Source organism: Paroedura picta, chromosome 1 (assembly GCF_049243985.1).
Source record: "Paroedura picta isolate Pp20150507F chromosome 1, Ppicta_v3.0, whole genome shotgun sequence".
NCBI classification, from domain to species: domain Eukaryota; kingdom Metazoa; phylum Chordata; class Lepidosauria; order Squamata; family Gekkonidae; genus Paroedura; species Paroedura picta.
Genome location: NC_135369.1, coordinates 23,973,108 through 23,997,280, shown reverse-complemented (window position 1 = coordinate 23,997,280; position 24,173 = coordinate 23,973,108). Strand labels below are relative to the sequence as shown.

Sequence of the window (24,173 nt, the reverse complement as noted above, 5' to 3'; positions counted from 1 at the left end):
TAGAGGCCAATCCCATTGCATTCAGGAATACAACGGGCACTAGATTAGGGGGGTGGGGTAGAAGAACTCTGCAGATGGCCTCCCCCTCCCTCCAGGACCTGGAAAGGCTGCAGGCAGCTATTAAGGAACTCGTAGGCAGGGGCATCTCTCATGCAGCATAGATCTGCAGCCTCCAAGCCTCGGAGGGAAGCGGAAGGGGGAGGGGGTGGGGATGGGCGGTGGACGGAAGGTGATTGGCTGGAAGGTGATTGAGTGGTGGACAGAAGGTGATTGGTTGGACAGACAGGCAAGCCGGTTGGAGGAGGAGGAAGCCGCCCTGAGTGGTTGTTAAGCATTGAGTGACACATAAGCCATGAGACACACTCCTCCTCCAAGCTCTCACCAGAAATGTGTGGAACAGATATGATTTTAATGTTATTTATTATTGTATTTATTGATTGACGTTACCTGCTCTGAGTCTCACGGGAAGGGAGCACTACAAGAATAAAGATTTGCTTCTTTATTAGGGTGGGACGCGAGTATTTTAAACAATCAAACAGCTGTCTGTGTTGGAGGGAGCAAGATGGTGGGCGTGGGCAGGTCCCAAGGGGCAAGTGGCCGAGAGAGGCAGGAGATCCAATGAGGGGTTTGTTCTGACCCGTTCTGTGTTCTCTCGCAGATGATGAAGGCAAAGTCCGAGACCCGCAACTGGTCCGTATGTTTCTCATGATGCACCCGTGGTACATCCCTTCCTCAGAGTTGGCCGCCAAGTTACTGAAGATATATCCTTCCTTAGTCCCACCCGCCCCACATAATTCTCTCTCTGGCTCTGTGATCACCCACTTTTCCTCGTCTGGTCTATGCATCTCCGTTTCCTCCTCCTCCTGCGAATTTCTCATGTGCTGTCTGCTTCATTTCCTTTGAGAGTGCCCCTTTCTTTAAAACAGGAAGCAGCCCCCCAGCGCATGCCTACAAGCCAAAGTCCTGCTTGTCACTGGGGGTCTCTGTCTCCAGAGGGTGGTGAGTGGGGGCAGCTTCCTTTCCGCCTCTGCAGTCCTGGGGAAAGGAGCGCTTGTTAGTGCCGTCCACAGCAGCGATTGTGCCGTCCACAGAGGGGATTATTCCTGGACATCCTTCCAGAACGGCCTGTCCCATTGTTTCTTTTTAAGCCTTCCATCTTTTACACAGCAAACGGGGGTAGCTCCTCCGAATCTGACCCTTCTTGGAGCCTTCCACTGCCTTTGAAAGTTTCCATATTAATTTTCATGCTTTCTTTGCATTTATAAAAAGAATTGGCCAGGATTTTCTTGAGAACGCATGGGAGCTGGTTGCTGCCTGAAGAAAGTTTTGTGTTTTTGTTTTTTTTAAGTCTGTGGACTTGATGGAAGCTTCAGCCTAATTTCAACACAGCGGTTGCTGAAAGAACTCATCCGTGTGGAACTTTGCAGCCAGGCCTTTCGACTGCCATCTCCTTTAAGCTGGAATTTGCACAGGTAGAGGCCCAGGCTAAATGAGCTGCCATGCAAGTGCCAAAGGCTCATGGATGAGTTACTCTCAGCCAGCATGACATTTAAATGGAGTGTTAGGCGCTGCTGCCCAAAAGCCAGCATGGCGTAGTGCTTAGGGTGATAGACTAGGGCCTGGCAAAACCCGGTTCAAATCCACACTCTGCCAGGAAAGCTCAGCAGCTGACCTTGGGCTTGTCATGCCCTCTCCCATGTTCCATCTACCATAGAACCATAGAGTTGGAAGGGGTCATCTAGGCCAGGGGTAGTCAACCTGTGGTCCTCCAGATATCCATGGACTACAATTCCCATGAGCCCCTGCCAGTGTTTGCTGCAGGGGCTTATGGGAATTGTAGTCCATGGACATCTGGAGGACTCAGGTTGACTACCCCTGATCTAGTCCAACCCCCTGCTCAATGCAGGATCAACCTAAGCATCCAGGATATCTGCCAAGCCACTGCTTAAAGACTGCCAGTGAGGGGGAGCTCACCACCTCCTTAGGCAGACAATTCCACTGCTGAACTATTCAGACTGTGAAATTTTTCCCCCTGTTATCTAGCTGGTACATGTAGTTTAAACCCATTATTGTGGCTCCTCTCCTCTGCAGCCAACAGGAACAGCTCCCTGCCCTCCTCTAAGTGACAACCTTTCAAATACTTAAAAGAGAGCCATCATGTCCTCTCTCAGCCCCCTCTTCTCCAGGCTGAACATTCCCAAGTCCCCCAGCCTTTCCTCAGAGGGCTTGGTCCCCAGGGCCCGGATCATCCTTATTGCTCTCCTCTGAACCCTCTCAATTTTGTCCATATCCTTTTTTTAAAAGTGAGGCCTTCAGAACTGCATACAGTACTCTAGGTACATTCTGACCAATGCGGTATATAGTGGGACTATGACATCTTGTGACTTAGATGTGATGCCCCTGTTTATACAGCCCAAGACTGCAATCACCTTCTTTTCTGGTGCATCACACTGTCTGTGTGACATGCTTCTTGTTGTGAGGATAAGTTGGAGGAGGAGGACAGTGATGTGATAGGACATTTGGAGACCCCACTGGGGAGAAAAGTAGGATGAGATATAAAATAAAAAAGAACGTAGTCTCATGTACAGTGTGGATTCACCTGGGATGCAACTATACCATTTGCAACCTCACCTTACTTGATATTCTTCAGCTTAAACGTTCTTTCCAACACTGTGACAATTATGGTCCTTAGCTCTGCCCTGAACTTACCAGGAATCGCTTGGGCCAGAAAACAATTCCCTGCAGGTGAAAACATGCCATCTGGTCAGGTAGGTCCTGGTACAATGGTAGAAGGTGGGAAGGGCTGAACTTGAATTTGGTGACCCAGTAGAAACACCATTAATCCACACACAGAGCTACTTTTTCTGACTACCCCCTCCTCTGACAAAGGGTGCTTGCACTCGAAAGCTCATGCCTTGAATAAATCTTTGTTGGTCTTAAAGGTGCCACTGGACTCTGATTTTATTACAGCTACTTTCAGTGCAAGAGTTTTGCCTTGAAATAACAATGAAATGTGCTGTGAGCCTATGATGGTTGTGGCTCTCTCATCAAAACTGATGCCCGAAACTTCTTAGACTCAGGATTGGACTTTGTACTAGGGGCCTAAGGTCCAGCAACTATATATCATCATTTGGAAACTAATCCTGGGAGGGGAAGGAGCTCTGAACATAGCCAGGAGGTGGGATCAAATTGCCTGGCAGGATGCTCCGTTTCAGTATCTCCCGAACACCTTTGGGGTCTCCACTCTTGCTTCAGTGGTCTTCAATTGGGAGAAGACTTCTCAGTGAACAACATCAGAGGATACTTCTCCTCCCTTTTGGTGCTGACTGTCTTTCTCGGTCTCTGGCAGATATTGGATCTCAGCATTTCCAGCGGAGTTCGATTTGAACCCAGAACTGGCAGACCAGATCAAGGAGCTGAAGGAACTTCTGGGCCGGGAAGGGAATCAATGTCACAGCAATCTCATCGACATAGAGAGCGTGTAGGTAAACGAGGGAGGGCACAGTTGCCTTGCCATCCCTCCCACTACCTTTGCTGGCTTTGTGGATTGTGTTTTCTTGCAACAGGTTGGAGTTGGGTAGGATTAGAACTACAGAGTTGGAAGGGGACTCTAGAGTCATCTAGTCCAACCCCCTGCAGAATGCAGGAACTTCACAAGTACCTGCCCACCCACAGTGACCCCAATTCCATGTTCAGGTGATGCCACCCCCACCCTTCCCTCCAAAAAAACCAAAACAAAATCCCTGGTCAGTCTGGTTTGGAGGAAATTTGCCTTCTGACCCCAAAGTGGCGATCAGCATTTCCCTGGGCATGCCAGGAAGGGCCACAAGAGCCAAGATCAGACAAAATCCCTTCTGACCACCCACTTCCAATCTGCCTAAATTCCCAGAATCAGCATTTCAGCATTCCAGTGCCAAATGTTGACTGGAAACATGGTGTTCATGCCTGTTTTGCGAGAATTGCATGTCCAGCGCTCTCCCTGAAAGCCTACTTTCCCCAATGTATTCTGGGTGTAAACGTAGTAAGGATGGCAGAGCTTTTCCCTAGGCTGGGCTTTCTCCCTGGAGGCCCCTCTTTGGGGAATGTGCTGCTTAAGGAGACTCCCTGGCCTCAGGAGGCTGGTTGGATGCCTTGTTTAGAATGCCTTTTGCTGAGTGTTCACTGTTCCATGTGGATTTTAATCATTTTTATGCGGTTTTGTTCTCGTTCGCGGCCTTGTGGAAATGATGGATTTTCGTGTAAACCACTTTGAGAGTCTGTTTGAGGGAAGGGGGTTCTAAGACTGGATCGCTATTTTTGAAAGAAGCAAATACTTTACCAAAAAGTGGGATAACTGCAACCAGCCCCTCCCCGCATCTGAGATTAGGGAGACTAGGCAAGCATGAGCCCCAGCCATCTTCTTCTGCCGAGCAATTAACCCATTTGCATGTCTCCATTTGCATTCCGCTTCACGGCTGACCTCTCTTGTCCTTTCCCAGCCCTACTTACAAGTGGAAGCGGCAAGTCACGCAACGCCAGCCAGTGGCCCAGAAAAAGCGCAAGACGTCGCTCCTTTTCGACCACTTGGAATCGGGGGAGCTGGCCGAACATCTCACTCACCTGGAGTACCGCTCCTTCAGCAAGATCCTGGTGAGGACTGCGTTCTTCCTTCTTCCTCCTGGTTCTCCTTTCCTGGGAAATTAATCCGTTCTCTGGGATCAGGCTTGGCTTTCTCTGGACTGAGTGGAGGGGAAGGGATCTCTCACCCATTTTCCCCCTCCCCTGTATTACTGCCTGTTGTCCCAGCTGGTGCTGGCATTTGCCACACACCTGGTCTAGTGCCTGCAAAAACCAGCCTTGATAGTTGACCCCTCTCCCAATGCTGGGAGCAAGGGCAAGGCGTGGTGATTTCCCTGCTGTTTAATTAATTTATGCCATGTGAACACTTGAAACTGCCTTCTGCTGAGTCAGACCACTGTAAGGTTAGTATTGTCTACTCGGACTGGCAGCATCAATTCAGGGTCTCAGGTAGAGGTCTTTCCTGTCATCGACTAACCTGGTCCTTTTGATCTGAAGATGCCAGGGATTGAACCTAGAACCTTAGGCCTGTAAAGCAGATTCCCTAACTGTGAGCCATGGCCATGTACCCACTGCAGACTGATGTCTGGCCAGGATGTGTGGGCAGAGATGGGAGAAGCAACTCATGGATCCGGCCCTCCCACTACCCTTCTGGCAGAATCAGCTTTGTAGCAGGATTCCAGGTGCTAGCGAGAACAGAAAGAATGTATTTTGGAAGTCAAATCCCAATATTGCACTATCAGCTGGCAGGGTGTATCTCCATACTAGGGACACCCCCCTCCCAAACTCACTACTTTCCCCTTTTCTCCCCCAGTTTCAAGACTATCACAGTTTTGTCATGCATGGCTGCACAGTGGACAACCCTATCTTGGAGCGATTCATCACCCTCTTCAACAGTGTCTCCCAATGGGTGCAGCTGATGGTTCTCAGCAAGCCCACAGCCCAGCAGCGAGCTCAGGTCATCACCCGCTTCGTCATGGTGGCCCAGGTGAGAGAGCACAGAGAGAAGACAGCCTTTATCTTCTTGAAAACAAAACGATATCTAAGGCAATGCTGTTAAGTCTGTCTAGGGTAGGCTTTCTCCACCGTTCCTTGACGGGCCTGGAAGCATTTCCCGAACGGATGAGAGTTAATTAATTATAATAGAAGAAGAAGAGTTGGTTCTTATATGACGCTTTTATCTACCTGAAGGAGTTTCAAAGCGGCTTACAATCACCTTCGCTTTCCTCTTCCCACAACAGACACCCTGTGAGGTGGGTGAGGCTGAGAGAGCCCTGATATCACTGCTCGGTCAGAACAGCTTTATCAGTGCCGTGGCGAGCCCAAGGTCACCCAGCTGGCTGCATGTGGAGGAGGAGCAGGGAATTGAACCTGGCTTGCCAGATTGGAAGTCCACACTCCTAACCACTGCACAAAACTGGCTCTCTTTGTTAAACGTTTATCATGATAAGACCATATATGGTCATGTCCACCCTCCCATCCCCTCCCAAAATGGCCAGTGATGGGCCTGGAGGGGGTGGGAAGGGGAAGGGTGTGTACACCGCTATGCTTCCCAACTGTATTCTGCACGATCGCGCCACTTCTGGGTTATCTCGAAGCCTGAGGAATGTTTTGGAGGTTTCGCAATGGTAAAATAATGGAGAGAGGCTGGTCTAGCCCTTGTACAGGATTTTTCAAAGCGGTGGGGGGGGGGTATAGTAAATTCCAGAAGAAACTTAATTGGTTGTTTCTTTACCATTAATTTTAAACTCCCTTTATATTATTTTTCTATCTTTTATCGTTGTTAAGAGGTTTTCATTGACTGAGTGAGTAGCTTTTGGTATTATTTCTTTTATTTAAACCTTCCCTTTTTGTTTAAACCCTGCTCTTGAGGGGTGTATAAAATTGATATTTTTGGGGTTTGGGCATGTTAAAGAGAAGTAAAAGGAGTAGGTTTTTGTATCCTACTTTTCATTAGAAGGAGTTTCAAACTGGCTTACATTTGCCTACCCTTCCTCTCCCCACAACAGACACCTTCTGACATAGGCGGGGCTGAGAGAGCTCCAAGAGAACTGTAACTAGCCTAAGGTCACCCAGCAGAACCCCCAGAAAATTGGTATTTACCAGTATTCCTGAATCCCAATACGGGTATAGTATCGGGATTCAGTAAACATTTGGAAATGCCGAATTTCTTCAGCTCCATCAGAACCTATGACTATAATAGTCTTCAGAGGCTATAATAGAGAATTGATTCGGGGGTATCAGAGGCTCTGTGGAGGCTATTTGTTAAGGTAGAGGAACCATATTTGGAGCAAAGCTGATGCCTGTTCTCAAAAAATCCTCCAAGTCTGAAAAAGATTAGACCACGGGTCCAATTATGTGGGCCTCCAAAGAAAGTGACCCCATCCTCCATTGTTTCCAACAGAGGGAAGAAAAGGCATTTAAACTTTAAACGGAACATGGACCCTTTAAAATTTAAACGCCTTTTGCAAGCCATGGTGCAGCTACAAATGTGCTCTAAAGGTATTTTAAAGGTCTCTCAGTCTCTTTAAATTCCTTCTCCAAGCTGGGAGTACGCTGTGAAGGCATTTAAAAGGACTGGGAGACCTTTAAATGCACTTTAATTGCAGGTATCTGGCTGTCCTGCAAAATCCGGGCCATTTTGGGATAGCTGAAAAATATAGCAAAAATATAGCTGGATGATTAGCTGAATGCACAGGCCCATCATTTCATACTCTGGTTCTCTTGCTGGGAACTCTTTAAACCCCCAAACATCCTTAACTTGGGGACTCTGCAAAGTAATTGGGAATGAAAGTAACTTGAATGGTCTCTCTTGGACAAATCAGCTTTGACCATTTGGTTAGGCTAGCTCAATCTCATCAGATCTCTGGAGGTTAGCAGGGCCAGCCTGGTTATTATTTGGATGGGAGACCCCCCCCCCCCAGGAAGTCCAGGGTCACTTTGAGGAGGCAGTCTCTCCTAAATGCCTCTTGCCTTGAAAACCCCACAGGGTCGCCATCAAACGGCTTTCCCCTACCACCACTCTGTATAGGCCCTTTAGATTAGGAGAATAAACATTTCACTTTTATCAAACAAACTCATCTGAGGGCATTTGAGACTTTCTCCTTCCCTCCTGCTATTTCAATTGTCTTGTGAGCTCTCCTAGCCCCCAGATGTCTCTTGCTGGGCTCTGCACCTCACCAGTATGCCCCCCAGCTGTTGTGACCTCCCAAAGCCAGGCTCAACTTAATTGCAAAGAGGTCTGTCCTTGCGCTGTTCCCCCTGTGAGGGCCGTGAGCATCAATTAGCTGGGAAGCCAGCTATGTAAATAAAACTTGTTTGGTTTGTCCTTCCCTGGTGGACAGTGTGAAGTTCAGGGTGACCTTTTTATTCCTCCTAGACTGTGTTCCTTTGGAAGGGGAGGGAGGAACAGTTGTTGGCAACTATAAAAATCTATTTATACAATCACGGACTGGAAGGAATGAGAGGGATTGCCGCAGGGGGCAGAACATGTACCAGTCCGTAGGCAAAATCAGCATTGCCCCAGGATCCAGCTTTCTTCAAGGATGTCGGACTGCTGGTTCTCTGAAGGCTCTTTTTGTGTCTCGCAACTGTGACAAGTCCAGTGTGGCCTGTGTTGTTGTGCGTGCACTTTTAGTGACTGAGTGCGACCAAACGGGAAGGGCAGTTTGTTCTGTGAAGTGCAGGTTCTGTGGCTTCTGGGTTTCTTCAGAGTCCTCCAGATGCCTGTGTGGGTCAGATCTGGTGGTCTCAACAGGCAATTGGAGGCTTCCCTCCCTGCAATCAAACTGTGCTCATCTGAAACTCTCAATATCCCAGCCAGGAGTGACCGAAGGGGAGTTCTCCTCAATTGTGTTCTGCCTTGAATTCTCCAGCGGGTTGGAACTGCCTATGCCTCTTTCCCCTGCCCTGCCCACAATTTGTCTTCCTCCTTCTCCACTGCTATATTGTTGGTCTCATCTGTCTGTCTGTCCATGCTCAGAGACTGCTCCAGCTGCAGAATTTCAACACCCTGATGGCCGTGGTGGGCGGTCTGAGTCACAGTTCCATTTCCCGGCTCAAGGAGACACACAGTTTTGTGAGCCCAGAGACCACTAAGGTAGGTGACGGGTGGGTCTTGGCTGCAGTTGTTGGGCTGGAGAAAACACAAAGGGAAGGAAGGAATACCAGAGAGGCATTGGAGTTCCTTTCAATGTGGTGAAAGGCTTCCTGGAACCCCAAAGCCCTGCTCCCTGATGGGTTTACAAATCCTCTTCCTCCCCCATGAGTACAGCTGTACATCACATTTAGTGCTACCAAATATTAGCATCCCTTTAAGGATCAAACCAAGTTTCTAGTCCTCATTGGGAAATTACTGCCCTCCCCACAGGTAAGGCTGTCTCTCTGCTGCCTCTTCCATCTAAATCCACTTCCTTAAAGGTGGGTCGGCCTGTTGACCTTTCGCTGATTCCTTTTGTTCTCTTTCCCGGCAACCTTCAGGTGTGGGAGTCACTCACCGAATTGCTGACGTCGGTGGGAAACTACAGCCGCTATCGGCGGTGCTTTGCGGAGTGCGTGGGCTTCAAGTTCCCCATCCTGGGGGTCCACCTCAAGGACCTGGTGGCCGTTCACGTGGCACTCCCTGACTGGCTGGACCGAGCCCACACGTGCCTCAACGGAAACAAGATGCAGCAGCTGTTCAGTATCCTGAGCGACCTGGCCATGGTGCAGAGTATCCGGCCCCCTTTTGAGGCCAACACCGACCTCCTCAATTTGCTTATGGTGAGATTCCCCTCCAGCATGGACTGGGGAACACTGAGATCACTTGCATCTGCATGGCTAAAAATTGGTTATCACCTGTCAGCCTTGCTAAGCCATTGCTCAGTCTGTTTTGTGTGATGTCATACAAAGTCTGTCATGGAATGTCAATAAACACTCCAGCTGTTCAAGAGGAAGTTGCTGGCAATGCGGTTTATGTGGACTAAATCAGTCTGTAGGATAAAAGGCGAGGGGGAGGAAAGGCCATGAAGGGTGCGGAGTGGCAACGGATGGGCTTTTAGGGTTCTGGGTCTGTAGGCTTGTCCGGCTAGAATAGCCTTTCTCAACTTTTTTACCATTGAGAAATCCCTAAAACATTCCACAGGCTTCGAGAAACCCCAGAAGTGGAACAATCATGCAGAATGTGGTTGGGAAGGATAGCTGTGGACATGCCCACCCGGGACCCCTCCCTTTCCCACCCCCTCCAGGCCCTTCAGTGGCCATTGGGAGGAGCAAGTCGACATTACCATATATGGTCATATCATGGATAAATGTTTAACACATTTAAAAAACATATTCAAAATTAAGTAACTCCCATCCATTCAGGAAATCCTTCCAGGGCCATCAAGAAACCCTGGGGGTTCAATAAACCCTGGTTGAGAGAGCCTGGTCTAGACTGTGATAGGTGAGCTTGGATTTCATGTTATTTTCCTTAGGCTACTCAACAAAATCCACAGTTGCAGGTCATGAATAATTTCTTCATCTATAAGGCTTCCCTAGGATTAGACACCAGAAACTGACCCAAATACAGAAACCTTTTGAGTAGCAGGGGCAGATTTGGTCTTTAGATGGCTCTCGAGTGGAAGGGAATTTCATGGCTATGGTGTAGCAGAGCTTTCTGTGGAAAGAATATTCTCCTGTGTGATGAATAATGGGTCCATTATGGAGAGCTGGTGCATTGGACAAGGAACTGGGACAACCGCTTTTGAGTTCCCACTCTGCCATTTATACTGGATGTATCACATCTCTCAGCATAGCCTACCTTGCAAGGTTGTTTTGAAGGAGGAGAGAATCATTTGTTAAGCCATTTTGGATTCCAATTAGGGAGGAAAATGGGATATAAATAAAATAAATACCTTTTGTGCAAAAAAAAAACAGCACTTTTTTTTGCAGGGGGCAGGGTGGAATTGTGGGAAAAGAAATATAGCAGAATCGGGGGGGGGCATAATAGGGAAGGCAGTCTGGCAGTCTGCCCTCACTTCAAACCTCACTTCAAACTGCGGTGGAGCCTCTGCTTGGCAAGGAGATGATCCCCAGTTAAAAGGGTTAGGCCACAGGTGATGCTGAAGACCTCTGCCTCAGACCCCGGAGAGCTGCTGCCCGCCTGAGTAGACAATGCTGACTTTGATGGACCAAGACTCAGGCAGCTTCATGCGTTCTGTGCCCTGCCTTCCAGGGCGGAAGGGTGTCCTGGCATCCCTTCTAATCTACATCATTCCCTGCAGGTCTCTCTAGATCAGTACCAGACAGAAGAGGAGATCTACCAACTCTCACTGCAACGGGAGCCCCGGAACAAATCGACAGTGAGTATACATTGAATGCGAGGCTGATGTGGTCAGGATCCCACCAGCAAGCTGCTCTCTCTACTTTGAGCTGGGGTCATCCCTATGACAGACTCCCCGTGCCTTAGGATGGGGGGGAGGGGGGGGGAGGAAAAAGCACGTGCAGAATACACTTTTCCTGCTGCTACCTCCTCAAGAGAAAGCCAGCTTGGTGAAGTGGTGAAGAATGGCAGCCTGTAAGCTGGAGAGCCAGGTTTGATACCCCACTCCTCCACATGCAGCCAGCTGGGTGACCTTGGGCTCATCAGCCTTGAACCTCAGCACCTTTCCTTTCAGAAAGGACCCTGGCTTCCAGTGAACCTCCTGCCTTGTTGAGAGGACAGCAGGGCATGAGAATTACAGAATATTTTGACCACTGAAAGGAGTAAATGCTGAATTTTTCTGATTGTTTTGCTCTATTCAGCAGATAATTGCTCAAAACAATCACTTTTGAGGCTCAGGGCTGTCTGGGAAGCTCATTCCTTTAATCTTAGAAGGTAGCCTGTAGTTTAAAAAAAAAACTACACCTTTCACATGCTCAGGGGCCGTCTCCTCAAATATGCACAAAGGACAGTGCCTCTGAGCATGTGCGTGGGGCCTTTTCCGTATGAGCTTTGGTGGAAAGCTCTCGGGTGGAGCTTTGGTGGAAAAATCTGCTCTTGGTCTCCCTTGATCCTGTGGCTTCCCTCTGCTGGGCTGCCCACCTCTCCACCTGCTCTCTGAGGCTGTTCTTCAGGTTGCTGGCTCTCATGGTTAGCAGGGACTGGGCCCCAGCATGGCTCTTGCAAATGTTCAAATGGAGAACGGAACACAGAAGTTAGGGAGAAGGCAGAATTATCCTTCCTTGCCAGCCTCTTCCAGGCTTCCTCCCTCCGGCCCACACTTCCTGCTGTTCTCCGGGAACGGAACTGCTGGGTGTCACTGTGAGCTAGTTCGCTACAAAGCTGAAGATCTGGTGCCTCTCGTCCTCCTCGATCCTCCCCCCCCCACCCCCCACCCTCGACTATACTGGAGATGGGGCAGACTTAGAGGAAGTGGCTGCTGCCTTGAAGGAAGCTGGATGCCTGGGGTGGAGAAAGCCAGGGTGGCAGAGCACAAAAGCACCAGGCTCGAATGTGAAGGGCCAGGTTGAAGGGAAACCCCTGCTCAAGCTCAAAGGATAAGTCACTGTCTCTTCCTGACTTTCCTCACTGGGGTGCAAGAAGGTTAAAACACTACTTGGGCAAAAGACCATAGCAGTTGGAATGTTGGCCTAGGATCTGGGACACCCTATTCAGATCTCTGCTTGGTTGTAGAAGCTTGGAGGCTGACAAAACAAACAAATACACAAACACACACAGAGAATCTCTCTCTCTCTCTCTCTCTCTCTCTCTCTCTCTCTCTCTCTCTCTCTCTCTCTGCCTACCTCACTGGGTTGTTGTGAGGATAAAACAGAGGAGAGTAAAGAACAGTGTAAACAGCTCTGAGTTTCCACTGGAGAGGAAAGCAGGACATAATAAGCACACAATAGGTGGAATAGAAGCATCCTACATATGAAGAAGGAGGAAGTTCTCCTGCCTGTACCCCCTTGTCCCACCCCAGAACCAGCTGCCCCTCCCATGGGCTCCAGCAACTTGTCTGGCCTCTCTGTTCCAGCCTTCCAGCCCTACGTCTTCCACCCCGCCACCCCAGCCAGTGGTCATGGAGGAGTGGGCATCGGTGCCCAAACCCAAGCCAGATCAGGCAGTCGTGCGGAAGCATATCGAGAAGATGGTGGAGGTAGGAGGCGGGAAGGGCAGAGCGGTGGCGGGGGGAGGGGGGAATGCAATATGTTGGGGGAAAGTCCTGGCTGTGTGCAGATCTGGTCCTCATGCCAAGGATATGTGGAACGTCCTTCCAGGCTCTCTAAGGGGCGAGAGTGCTTTGAGTTTGGGCCAGTGCTGGCTGGGTTCAAATTCCTGCTCTGCTATGAGTGCCTAGGGACTAGCCACTCTCGGCCTTGCTTCACAAAATATTGAAACAGAGAACAGTCAAGCAACCCGCCCTGAGCTCCTTGGAAGAAGGGCAGGATTAGAGGGTCATAAATAGTTTCCCCAAGCCAAAAATGTCCAGATAATCAAACCAGAAGTGGCGGGTAATCCTCATTCCTGGGGCTGGCTTCTGTCTTCCCGCCCTCCCCTCGCAGCCAACTGCCAGCCAGTGATCTGGATGGGTTTCCCTTGACCGTTCCGTTAAATGTAAATAAATAAAATAAAAATAAATCCAAAACAGTTGCCTTCAAAGCACAGAAGGTTATTGTGGCATCCCTGATCCTCCATGTTTCCCAGTTAAGGGAGACTTAACTTTTAGAGAGTTAATTTTTTTAAATTTAAAAATCAGAACTTGAATTCAAATAAATTAACTGTTTTATGTATTTTAACAATAACGATATTGTACACCGCCCTGAGCATATTATGGGAGAGAGGCAGTATAAAAATCCAATAAACAAAGAAATGCTCAGGAGCAAAACTGCAGCAGAAACATGGGAAGGTGGATTTGTGCCGACACCACTAGCCTGCCGGTGGAAGTTTACTGGACGTGGGTAAAAAAGGGAACCGGGGTGGGGGCAGAGTGTAGTGTAGTAGTGTGTTGGTTATCATTCCCTCTGAGGATCTGGGAGACCTAGGTTCAGATTTCCACTCTGCTGTGAGGTGTTGCTGGGAGACCTTGCCCATCCTTTTTCTCTCTCAGTGTAAGCTACCTCATAGGGTTGTTGTGAGGAGAAAATGGAGATGGAGGAGGAGGAGAGAAATGAAATATTCTGTCCTGAACTCATTGGAAGCAGGAAAGGATAAATTGTATTCAGATCAGTGGCCTGGGAGGGCTGAGGGAGTCAGTGAGGCCTGAAGAGAAAAAGAGAAGTTTGTGATGTAGGCCTGCCCTTCCTCTCTTGAGTAAGAACAGGATGAAGAGAGACCCCAGTTTGAGTCTGGCATCCTAAGTACCATGGAATCATAGAGTTGGAAAGGGGCCATACAGGCCATCTAGTCCAACCCCATGCTCAAAGCAGGATCAGCCCTAAGCATCCTAAAGCATCCAAGAAAAGTGTGCATCCAACCTTTGCTTGAAGACTGCCAGTGAGGGGGAGCTCACCACCTCCTTAGGCAGCCTATTCCACTGCTGAACTACTCTGACTGTGAAAATTTTTTTCCTGATATCAAGCCTATATCGTTGTACTTGTAGTTTAAACCCATTACTGCGTGTCCTCTCCTCTGCAGCCAACAGAAACAGCATCCTGCCCTCCTCCAAGTGACAACCCTTCAAATACTTAAAGAGGGCTATTATGTCCCCTCTCAACCTCCTTTTCTCCAGGCTTAACATTCCCAAGTCCCTCAACCTATCTTCATAGGGCTTGGTCCCTTGGCCCCAGATCATCCTCGTCGCTCTCCTCTGTACCCTTTCAATTTTATTGACGTCCTTCTTGAAGTGAGGCCTCCAGAACTGCCATTGCCCCCCCCTCTAGTCTAGATATGATAAAGAGCGGGTTTTGGAGGTGATACCCAAGGGGAGGGCAGCAAAGGGTGATGGCTCACCTCTGGTTCCTTCCAAGGCACTACTGGGACACAGGCAGTAGTAAGGATCTGACAGGCCTAGGTTCAGATCCCCACTGGGCCAGTCACTCTCTCTCACCCTGGCCTGCCTCACAGGGTTGTTGGGAGGGAGAGGAGAACAGCATACGCTGCTTGGGGTCCCCATTAGGCAGGAAAGGGAGCACAAAAGAATCAAATCACTCACATTACTGTTACAGTGTGCTCCTCTTACCTTAATCACAGAAATAAGGTGGGAGAGGGGCATGTTAATTCTGTTGGCCATATAACTAAGCAGGGATCTTGCGGTACCTTAAAGACAAGCCAGTTTGTATTCTAAGTTATCTTGCATGAAAGCTGAGGCTAGAATGAAAGCATGGCCATCCTTATGGTGCCACTATACTCCCCCTTCTGTTTTTAAAGACCCAGGGTGGTTTTTCTAGATCCACTAAATTATTAGCAGATGAAGACTGAATTCTTCAAGCATAGATACTTGCTCTGGGCTGCTCCCAGGAGCCCCCTCGCCAATCCAAGGGGCTTTCACAGAACTCAGCATTCAGTCCTGTGGGACAGGTGGGGTTTGTACCTGGAATCCTTTGCTTCTGTCATCAGGGAAGCACATCTCAGGTGTTGAATACTAATGTAAAATGTCTCTTTTCTTACCGTGAGCAGACTGACTTGAACGAGATAAACAGGAGTCTTGTGGCACCTCAAAGCCTAACAAGATATTGTTCCAGCACACATTTTTGGGCTCCAGACCCCAAATGTCTATACGAAAATCAAAATTTGTTAATCTTCATGGAGCCATAAGCCTCTTGTTTATCTTAACCTCCCTGCTTTCTAGACTCCCCTCCCAGCACAAAACTCTTGAGGCGGTTTCCCTGTGAAGATAAAACAATCTCAGTTCACCTCCACACCCAAACCATCAAAGCTAGTGGTATGAAAACAACGCCTTTTTCTGAAAAAGAGTCTTCATCGCAAAACCACAGCAGAGAGCAATGTAAACCGAACGGTCTAAAGGGGGGGCAAAAACAAACCCAGGTGAAAGGGGTCCCAGCCCCACAGCCAATGAAACTGGAAACAGCAACAACAGAAAGAACCAGCAAGCTAAAAAAGCTTGTGAGGAGTGGGATGGATCCTGACCCCAGTGCCTGGAGGGATGAGAATTGTAGGACTGCTAAAGATTCCTGGAGCTGAAGGTTTTGTAACTGGGATCTCCTGGTGTCCCCACCCCTGTCTTTCAGTCGGTTTTCCGGAACTTTGACGTGGATGGAGATGGTCACATTTCACAGGAAGAATTTAAGATCATCAGGAATAATTTCCCGTACCTCTGCAAGTTTGGAGACCTGGATGAGAATCAGTGAGTGCTGTTCAGGTGTGGGCTGAAGAGGGGATCAACTCAACAGACTCTTGCATCTTCCATTTCTAAAAGTGATTTTGTGGTTCTCTCTCTAGACTAAATTTGAGCCGTGTGCATGCTCATGGTTCTGTACCACAATGTGCATCTCAACACATTCCACCTGGCCCCAGTCTGGTGGGATGCACGCCCAGGAGAGATCAGGGCCCCGCAGGCCCTAAATCAATTCCGCAGGGCCTGTAAGATGGAGTTATTCTGCCAGGCCTATGGTTGAGGCCTAAAATAACATCCAGCAGGGGGTTGGACTAGATGGCCTGTATGGCCCCTTCCAACTCTGTGATTCTAACAAGAAAGGCCGGCCTCACTGCTGGGAGGAGGAGGGGAGCTGGAAGATTGGCTCCTTGCCAAACCACGCCCTGTCTGGGGATTTTAGTTGGGGAGGGAGCATTAGAAAGAATTGTACAGGTATTTAACCTTTTAGCTTGTCACCCACCCTGATTGATATGGAAGGATGGGATAGAAATAAAATGTGTTATCATTATTTGCTGCTGGGACTTTTTCCTTTCTCTCTTACTATATTTACCACATAGCTGGGGAAGGGAGGGCCTTTGAGCATGTGCAGAGTGTGTTGGTTTTGTGCACATGCATACAAAAAATTGTACGATTCAGATTTGTCCCCGGTTTGTTTTGTCAGATTTGTTCAAGCTGAAACCGTTCACTTTTTTGGATTCAGCTGAATTGGTTCGGCCAAATTCGAAAAGCTTTGGGGCTTATTTTGTGCGCATGCTTTCCCCCTTCTCCGCTGCCTGAGAAGGGGGCGGGGAAGAGAGCGCTCACCAAGCAGCTGATAATGGCAAGTGTGCTGGGCCCTTTAAATCCCCCCACAGAGGCCTGGGGAAGCATTCAAAGGGAGTGGCATGCCTGTCATTATCAGCTATTTGGTGCACCGCTCCCTTTAAAACCCTCCCAAGCTTTGCCTGTGAAGCTTGGGGAAGCATTTACGGGGAGCAGTGCATCTGTCATTATTGGCTGTTGGGGGGCACTCTCCCTTCCCCCGTCTTCATAGAATCATAGAGTTGGAAGGGGCCATACAGGCCATCTAGTCCAACCCCCCACTCAATGCAGGATCAGCCCAGAGCATCCTAAAGCAGGCACTGCCTGAGAAAGCAGGTGGGGAAGCATTAAGCAGGCCAAATTGTGGCCCACTCACCGAATCAGAATTCGGCCACTGCTGATTCAACCTATTTAAATGCAGGGAAGGGCAGGACTTCCGAAAAGTACCCGAATCAACGTTGATTCGAGTACTTTCCGGCTTTTCTGAACCGAATCACCCATGCCTAGTTGCTACCAGGGAGAAATCGTAGTCTTTCATCACGTAGCTAGACTGCCTTCCCACAGGCAACCCTTCCGGGATCAATTTGAACCTCAGCGAATCTTCACACCGCTTCCTTCTCAAAACTGCAGAAAATCCAGTATTGTGTGTACAGGATGTGCCGACAGAAGGCTGTTCTGAGGTCAAAGCTGAGCCCTGCCCCTCCCCTTGAAACGAATGCTGTAGCTCCTGTTGAGTAAGGGAAAGGTAGCGTGTGCGAGGTGTTGTACAAAAGGGATGCCTTCCTTGCCTAGACCTCTCTCACTGGGTGGCGAGGAGAGCTCCATGAGCACTAGTTGTGATGGAATTGGATTGACCACAGAGGAACGGGGGGGAAAGGTCTAGGACAGGGGTAGTCAAACTGCGGCCCTCCAGATGTCCGTGGACTACAATTCCCATGAGCCCCTGCCAGCGAATGCTGGCAGGGGCTCATAGGAATTGTAGTCCATGGACATCTGGAGGGCCGCAGTTTGACTACCGCTGGTCTAGGAAGCAGAGGAGGAGGAAATAGGTTGGAGATTGAGGAGGGGGCTTTTCCAGGCAGAGCAAGCCACACGACAGACCTCCTGGAAGTGGGAATTAGCTTGTGCAGAAGAGGGTGAAGGCATGGGTTGCGAAGATGCACCAGGCAAAGTCAGGGATGTGGAGGCAGAGAGACTTCTAACCATGAGGACTGGAGCTTTGAAGCCGACGCCCGAGAAGGAGCAGGTGGAGGAATCGGATGGGAGAGGGGAGCAAAGCTGTTTTGAATCCGCAGGAGGAGAACTGTTTGAAGTCGGGGAGTGTTTACAGTTTTATATTCTCTTCCCCCCCCCCACCCCCGCAACCGAATTCTGCTTTGAAAGCCAAATCCAGACACCCTCTTGGGCCTGGAATGTTAGTGTGCGCTGCCGTCGGCGGGAGGGAGCTGCATTCTGCCCGGCGGTCTGGAAGGCAAAGCCGGAATGCTTTACGGTTGCTGCGTCCGCCGGGAGAGAACCCAGGAGTCCTGGCTGCCCGCCCACCCACTGCTGTGCCTCCGCTCAGAGCCAGAGCGAGAGAGCCCTGGAGTCCTCCTGATCTCCCCTCCCAGACATCAAACAGTCACATCACTCCATATTTGGTGCCCTGCTTCTCGACCCAGGCAGCAGCTGCTTGGCTCCAGGTCCTTCCGCCCTTGCGTGGCTGAGTGTGGGGGCACTTCAGCCCTGGTGGTTTCCGGGAGCTGCCTCCACTTCTCTGAGTGTGTGGGGACAAGGAAGGGCTGGCTGGGCTGGGCTCCTGCGACAGAGCACGAGACAACACCCCACTCAGTCTCTGAGACCCCCCAGCGGCTTGACACTTCTTGAGCTGGAGAAGGAGGCAGGCTTTGCATGTGTGTGTGTGTGTGTGTGGGTGGGTGTTAAACTTGTTTTGAACCCTCAGATATTTTCGGTTCTGCTAGAGCTCAAGTCACACTAGTTCACTGGTGGGGGCAATGAACTCTGAATGTGCTCAGAGGCTCCGTAAGTCCTGCAACGGCAGATAGTTTTGAGAGAGCAGGAAAGCATTCTGGCATTGCTTCCTTGACTGCCCCACGTTTCTTCTTGTCCTGCTGGTTTTCGCCTCTGGTGTTTGATCAGAGTTCTGTTTTTCATAGCCCTTGAAAAGCAACTGCATTTTTCAGAATTTGTGCGGAGGAAAGGAAATGCGCTCCCAGTGCTTCAGCCGTTGGGCTGATGCTTCCTGGTTTTGCCAAGCTCCACTGCATCACAGCAGTCTGTGATACCATAGCTGGGATTCATGTTTGGGTGCACAGGGGAGCCCCTGTGTGAAGGTGGATGTCCTCGGCCCACACACTTAATGCTGTGGCTCAGATGGGTGCTTTCCAATGCTCGGACCACTGTGGCAGACTGAGAAGCTGAACCCAGAGCTTCAAAAGGAGGGTCACGTTGCTCCAGTTCTCTTTGCTGATGTCATCAGGTAGTCAGATCTGATTGGCTACCTGACCATGTGATCCCTCTGTGGCTGGGATTATTGTTATTATTTATTTAATTTATAGTCTGCCGTCACCAGTCAGGCTTGGGGAAGCGTACAACCGTCATACAAAATTCTGATAAAAACAGTACAAACAATAAAAGTAGATCTTCTAAGGGCACCCAAAGACAAATGCTTCAGGTGGGCAGCCATGTTGGGCTGAAGCAACGAGTCCAGTGGCACCTTTAAGACCAACAAAGTTTCGTTCAAGGTATGAGCTTCTGTGTGAAGAAAGAAGATTGCATACACACAAAAGTTGATACCCAGAATTAAACTTTGTTAGTCTTAAAGATGCCACTGGACCCAAAGAAGACTTATATAAACAGGTGAAAAAATGAATGTTACTTTTGGGATGTTTAAAAGTACTCTTTTTGCCACAAAGACATTCAAAGGTAAAAAATTGTCACTCTTTTAGCTTTTTGAGTTGAAACACTGTGAAATCTCTCCAATACTCTATGAACGGAGCCCAGAGATGGATGGAGGCACGCCAGAAGGCCTTGTTTGGCCACTTGGGTAGATAAAATGAACTGTGGGCGGAGCTGGATTGGAACAGTTAGAAAGACTGATGAATGAGTGGAGCTATGGGAAGGTTGGAAATCAGGATGCTATAGCTCATCTCCAGACTAAAGAGAACAGTTCCCCTGGAGAAAATGGCTGCCATAGCATTCTACTCCACGGAGGACCCTCCCCTCCACAAATCCAGCCCACTCCCAGCTCCACCCCCAAAGTCTCCAGGTCTTTCCCAACCCAGAGCTGGCAACCCTACTGGAAAGGCTGGGCAGAGTGAGTGGTTTGTGGCACACAGCCTCACCCTTTTGTAAGCGCCACCTGCCCCTAGTCCAAAGAAGCAGCACCCTGAGCCACAGGGGAGGGCGGTTTATAAATGGAATAAAATAAAATAAAAGATTAACAAAGTGTACCTGCTTACCCTCTTATCCCCATGGCACAGGGACGGCTGCATCAGTCGGGAAGAGATGATCTCCTACTTCATGAAATCCAGCATGGAGCTGAACGGCAAGATGGGCTTCATCCACAGCTTCCATGAGACCACGTTCCTGCGGCCCATCGCTTGCCGCCAGTGCAAAGGCCTGGTGAGGAGGGCTGTTGTGCTGGGAGGGGGTGGTTCATTCTTAAGTACATAAGCAGCGCCCTGCTGGATCGGGTCTACAGTGTCCACCTGGACCAGTATTCTGCTTCCGACAGGTAGATGGGCGGCCCTAGGGGCTCGCAAGCAGGATACGAGGATGAGCATCTCCTAGGGGAACTGAGTAGGCAGTGTCATCAACTGGGAAATGTCTCATTGTCATGGTGTGTTAAAAAGGCCCCATGTACCTACCTCCACAATTGAAGTTTGGGACCCCTTTGAAGGCTGAGTCAGTCCAAGATGGTGGGTGGACATCTCTGTCTGCCTTTTGGAGGGATTCAGAGTGGTTGTGGGTCAAACTGATCAACTGAGAAAGCCTTGCAATTGGATCTGGCGCTAAAATTCTCAAGGCAGTTCCTTGAAAGCAGAATACTTTGCGCCAGACCAATTTTTGTTGGTCTTAAAGGTGCTACTGGACTCTGATTTTATTGGCCAACATTTGAATCTATACTTTGCACCAGTAAAGCCTATGCAGGAAAATGTCCTGGTACATCCTGCCCTTTGCTTCCGCTCTCTTAATTTGAGTTTCTGGCAACATTCCTAGTTAGATTGTTGTTGGATAAAGGTGTTTGTTGGGAGGGAATGGTCAGGTTTGGCACAGTCATGTTAAAAATCATTCAAACAAGCCTTCCGATGTAACCCTCTAAAGCAGCTCCTGAAATATTTATTTTGTTTTTACACAAGTGATCTTTGAAGATGGAGCTGAATTCCACAATTTTGCCAATTTTGTTAAAATTGGTTCTGTCCTTCCATTCTGGAATGCAGTGAAAATTCACCTCCGGGGTTAGAGAGGTGGTTGGTTGGGAGGAAGAAAAATCACTCACTTCCCTTGGGCAAAGTTAGATGCTGGGCAGGTAAGCCGTGGAAGTGGCTCCCGACTTGTTGAGCACACCTTGTGTCAACTCTTGGATGCTTCAGCTCTTCGGCAGCTTGTAGGTTTCCCAAAAGCTGGAGTCCAGTGGCATGTTTAAGACCATCGTTTCACTCTGGGTAGAAACTTTTATGTGCATGCATGCTTCTTTGGATACCAATCTGGTGAAGTGTGCATGCATACAGAAACTTATACCCAGAATTAAACTCCGTTAGTTTACAGCTTAGGGCTAATCCTGCGTTGAGCAGGGGGTTGGACTAGATGGCCTGTATGGCCCCTTCCAACTCTATGATTCTATGATTCTAGTCTTAAGGGTGCCACTGGGCTCCATCTTTGGTCTGTTCCTTCAGACCAACATGACTACCCATTGAAGCAGTGTTAATTGGGACCCAAAGCCCCTTTGAGCCAGTGCTTAGAATGGTGCTGCACATTAGCATGTCTTTACAAAGACACCACAGGCAGGAGACCCTGCAAAAAATCCCTGAGCTCAGTTATTTGACTTTATGCATTAATTAATTTATAATATCTATTTCCTATCTTCTTAGTTTTAAAAACACGCCCATGCACACGCACATGCACATGCATGTGAATGCTCACACATGCATGTGCCTTTCAACGGTAAAGACCCCAAATGAGCCTCTTTCAAAGAGAATTGTTTAAACTCATCTCCAGAAGAGCATCGATGAGACTTTGAGGAAAGAGTATTCCAGAGCATGGGGACTATTATGGAGATGGCCCTACGAGCATAAGAGAAGCCATGTTGCATCAGGCCAGTGCCCCATCTAGTCCAACATTCGGTGTCACACAGTGGTCAAAACCCAGGTGCTGTTAGGAGGTCCTCCAGTGGGGCCTGAACTCCAGAAGCCCTCCCCCTGTGGGCCCCCCAAGCACTAAGAATACAGATCATCCCTGCCCCAGATATAAGAGCCACTGATGGACCTCCTCTCCCCTCTCCCACATGCATGGACCATTTGCACTTGCAGCCCTGCCTCACCCAGGTAAATAACACGTTTGGTGCCATGTTGGCTGTGGGAAATGGCAGGTGGGAGAGGCAAGATCCCCTCCTCCCCATGCTCCTGATCAGAACTGGGCCCTTGCAATGCTCCTACATGGACTTTTCACTGGGAACTGGCAGCAGAAGTATGGCTCCTAGTCACTGTGGCGATCTTGTGAAATGTAATTTTTTGTGTATCTGTCTCTCTCCTTCAGATTCTTGGACTCTACAAGAAAGGTCTCAAATGTCGAGGTGAGTTGTAAGGATAAAGGGGAAACTAGCAGAAATTGATGGGGGCGTCTTAACAGGCTGTGGGAGAACAAGGAGGATATCTTTTGGGAGCTGCTTCTATGTGGGGCAGGACTTAAGCCAGGAATCAGAGTCTGTTACCAGCAGCGGGGAAGATGTGAATAATGCAGAATGGTGTTCCTCAGAGCATGGACAAAGTAGTTTTCCTCTTCTTCCTGGAGCAGCACTCCCAGTCCAGCCACGATTAAGCCTCAGCTTCTCTCCCTTTATAGAAATGAGCCCCTTGAGGTGGGGGCTAGAGAACTGAGCTTGTAGGGTAGTCACAGGACTGTAACTTGCTTCTCATGTGCCTTCCAGCTTGTGGAGTGAGCTGCCACAAACAGTGCCGGGATCTCCTCTCCGTGGAGTGTCGCAAACGCACCAAGAGCGTCAGCCTGGATGGACCGGCAGCTCTGCCCGCCCGGTCCTTCAGCTTCTCCCTCCCACGGCCAGGGCGGTCTTCCCTGCGGCAACCAGGTACAGCCCTGTCCATTCTGCCCCTCCCCCTGCAATGCCTAGGAAGAGAGGGAGGGCTGTGCCCCTGACCTGTTAAGCTGAAAAGTCCCCGGCTGTGCTGACACACTGAAGGTGCTTATTTTGTTAGGTCCAAACACTGGTCTGTCTCAACCAGTTCTCTCTTTGCAAACACTGCCAGCCAGGTGCCTTTGGGAAGCTCGCTATCCCCAGCATCTGCTGTCTTCAGATATACCACCTTGGATCAGGGAGGTTTCACTTAGGTTTAAAAGGGGATCAGATAAATCCACAGTCTATCAGTGACTTTTGTCACAATAACCTTATCTATACATGTTAATTCACTCATTTACTCATTCACTCATTCATTCATCCTTTGATTTATAGTTTGTCCCTCTCCAGGTGGTCTTGGGGTGGCTCACATCAATACATTAAAAACCTATACAAAAATCAATAGCTTAAAATACATTAAAACCCATTCATACTCTTTGCTACAACCTGGCCGCTAAGATGTCCACTTACTGGCCAGGCACGGAGTGGAAGAAGATGGGGGTTTGGGTGGGGGGGCCACACTGGGTGGTGATGGCAATCCCTGGCTTCAACCAAATGCCTGCTGAAAGAGTGCTGTCTAACAAGCCCTCTGGAACATAGAAAGATCGGTGAGGGCTCACACCTCCAACAGCCAACTCTGGTTGGAGCCAGGGCTGAAAAGGCCGTGCTCTGGTCTAGGCCAAACGGCCCTCTCTGGGCTCGGGGATTGTCAACAGGTTGGAGTTAGCTGAACAGAGAACCCTCTGGGGCAGGGGTAGTCAACCTGTGGTCCTCCAGATGTTCATGGACTACAATTCCCATGAGCCCCTGCTGGCAGTCCATGAACATCTGGAGGACCACAGGTTGACTACCTCTGCTCTGGGGGACGTCAGTGAGTTCTGTAAGTTAGTAATGCGTTGCATGAAGAAATACTTCCTTTGGCTTTTTTGAACCAACCGTCCATACCTTTCATCGGGCGATCCCAAGCTCTGTGGCTTTGTATGAAAGTGCTACTCACTGTGCACCTTTTGTAGTGTTATGAATCATGTTCCCTTTGTCATCTTTCAAAGCTAAAATTCCCTGAGCTTTTCAGCCTTTTCTTGCAAGGAAAGTGCTTCAAGAACCCTTTGATCCTTTTAGTTGCCCTTTTCTGTACACTTCCCAACTTTTCATATTGTTTCAGAGTTGGGGCACCTAGAATTGTACATGGT

The 24,173-nt window shown here is 49.2% G+C and overlaps 1 protein-coding gene across 4 annotated transcripts in view; it reads left to right on the top strand.

The window, feature by feature from the left end:
• Window positions 1–24,173, top strand: part of RASGRP2 (RAS guanyl releasing protein 2) — a 49,062-nt gene that overhangs the window by 10,359 nt on the left and 14,530 nt on the right. For all 4 annotated transcript variants that reach the window (XR_013229435.1, XM_077327943.1, XM_077327964.1 and 1 more), the window contains 13 exons: window positions 659–761; window positions 2,706–2,768; window positions 3,350–3,481; window positions 4,479–4,629; window positions 5,372–5,545; window positions 8,540–8,656; window positions 9,037–9,318; window positions 10,800–10,877; window positions 12,531–12,653; window positions 15,685–15,800; window positions 20,114–20,255; window positions 22,389–22,425; window positions 22,780–22,938. Coding sequence is in view for 3 of the 4 variants with exons in the window: in XM_077327943.1 (XP_077184058.1) it covers window positions 659–761; window positions 2,706–2,768; window positions 3,350–3,481; window positions 4,479–4,629; window positions 5,372–5,545; window positions 8,540–8,656; window positions 9,037–9,318; window positions 10,800–10,877; window positions 12,531–12,653; window positions 15,685–15,800; window positions 20,114–20,255; window positions 22,389–22,425; window positions 22,780–22,938 (1,677 nt within the window). In the remaining variant the exon portion in view is untranslated. The remainder of the gene's footprint in view (window positions 1–658; window positions 762–2,705; window positions 2,769–3,349; window positions 3,482–4,478; window positions 4,630–5,371; window positions 5,546–8,539; window positions 8,657–9,036; window positions 9,319–10,799; window positions 10,878–12,530; window positions 12,654–15,684; window positions 15,801–20,113; window positions 20,256–22,388; window positions 22,426–22,779; window positions 22,939–24,173) is intronic.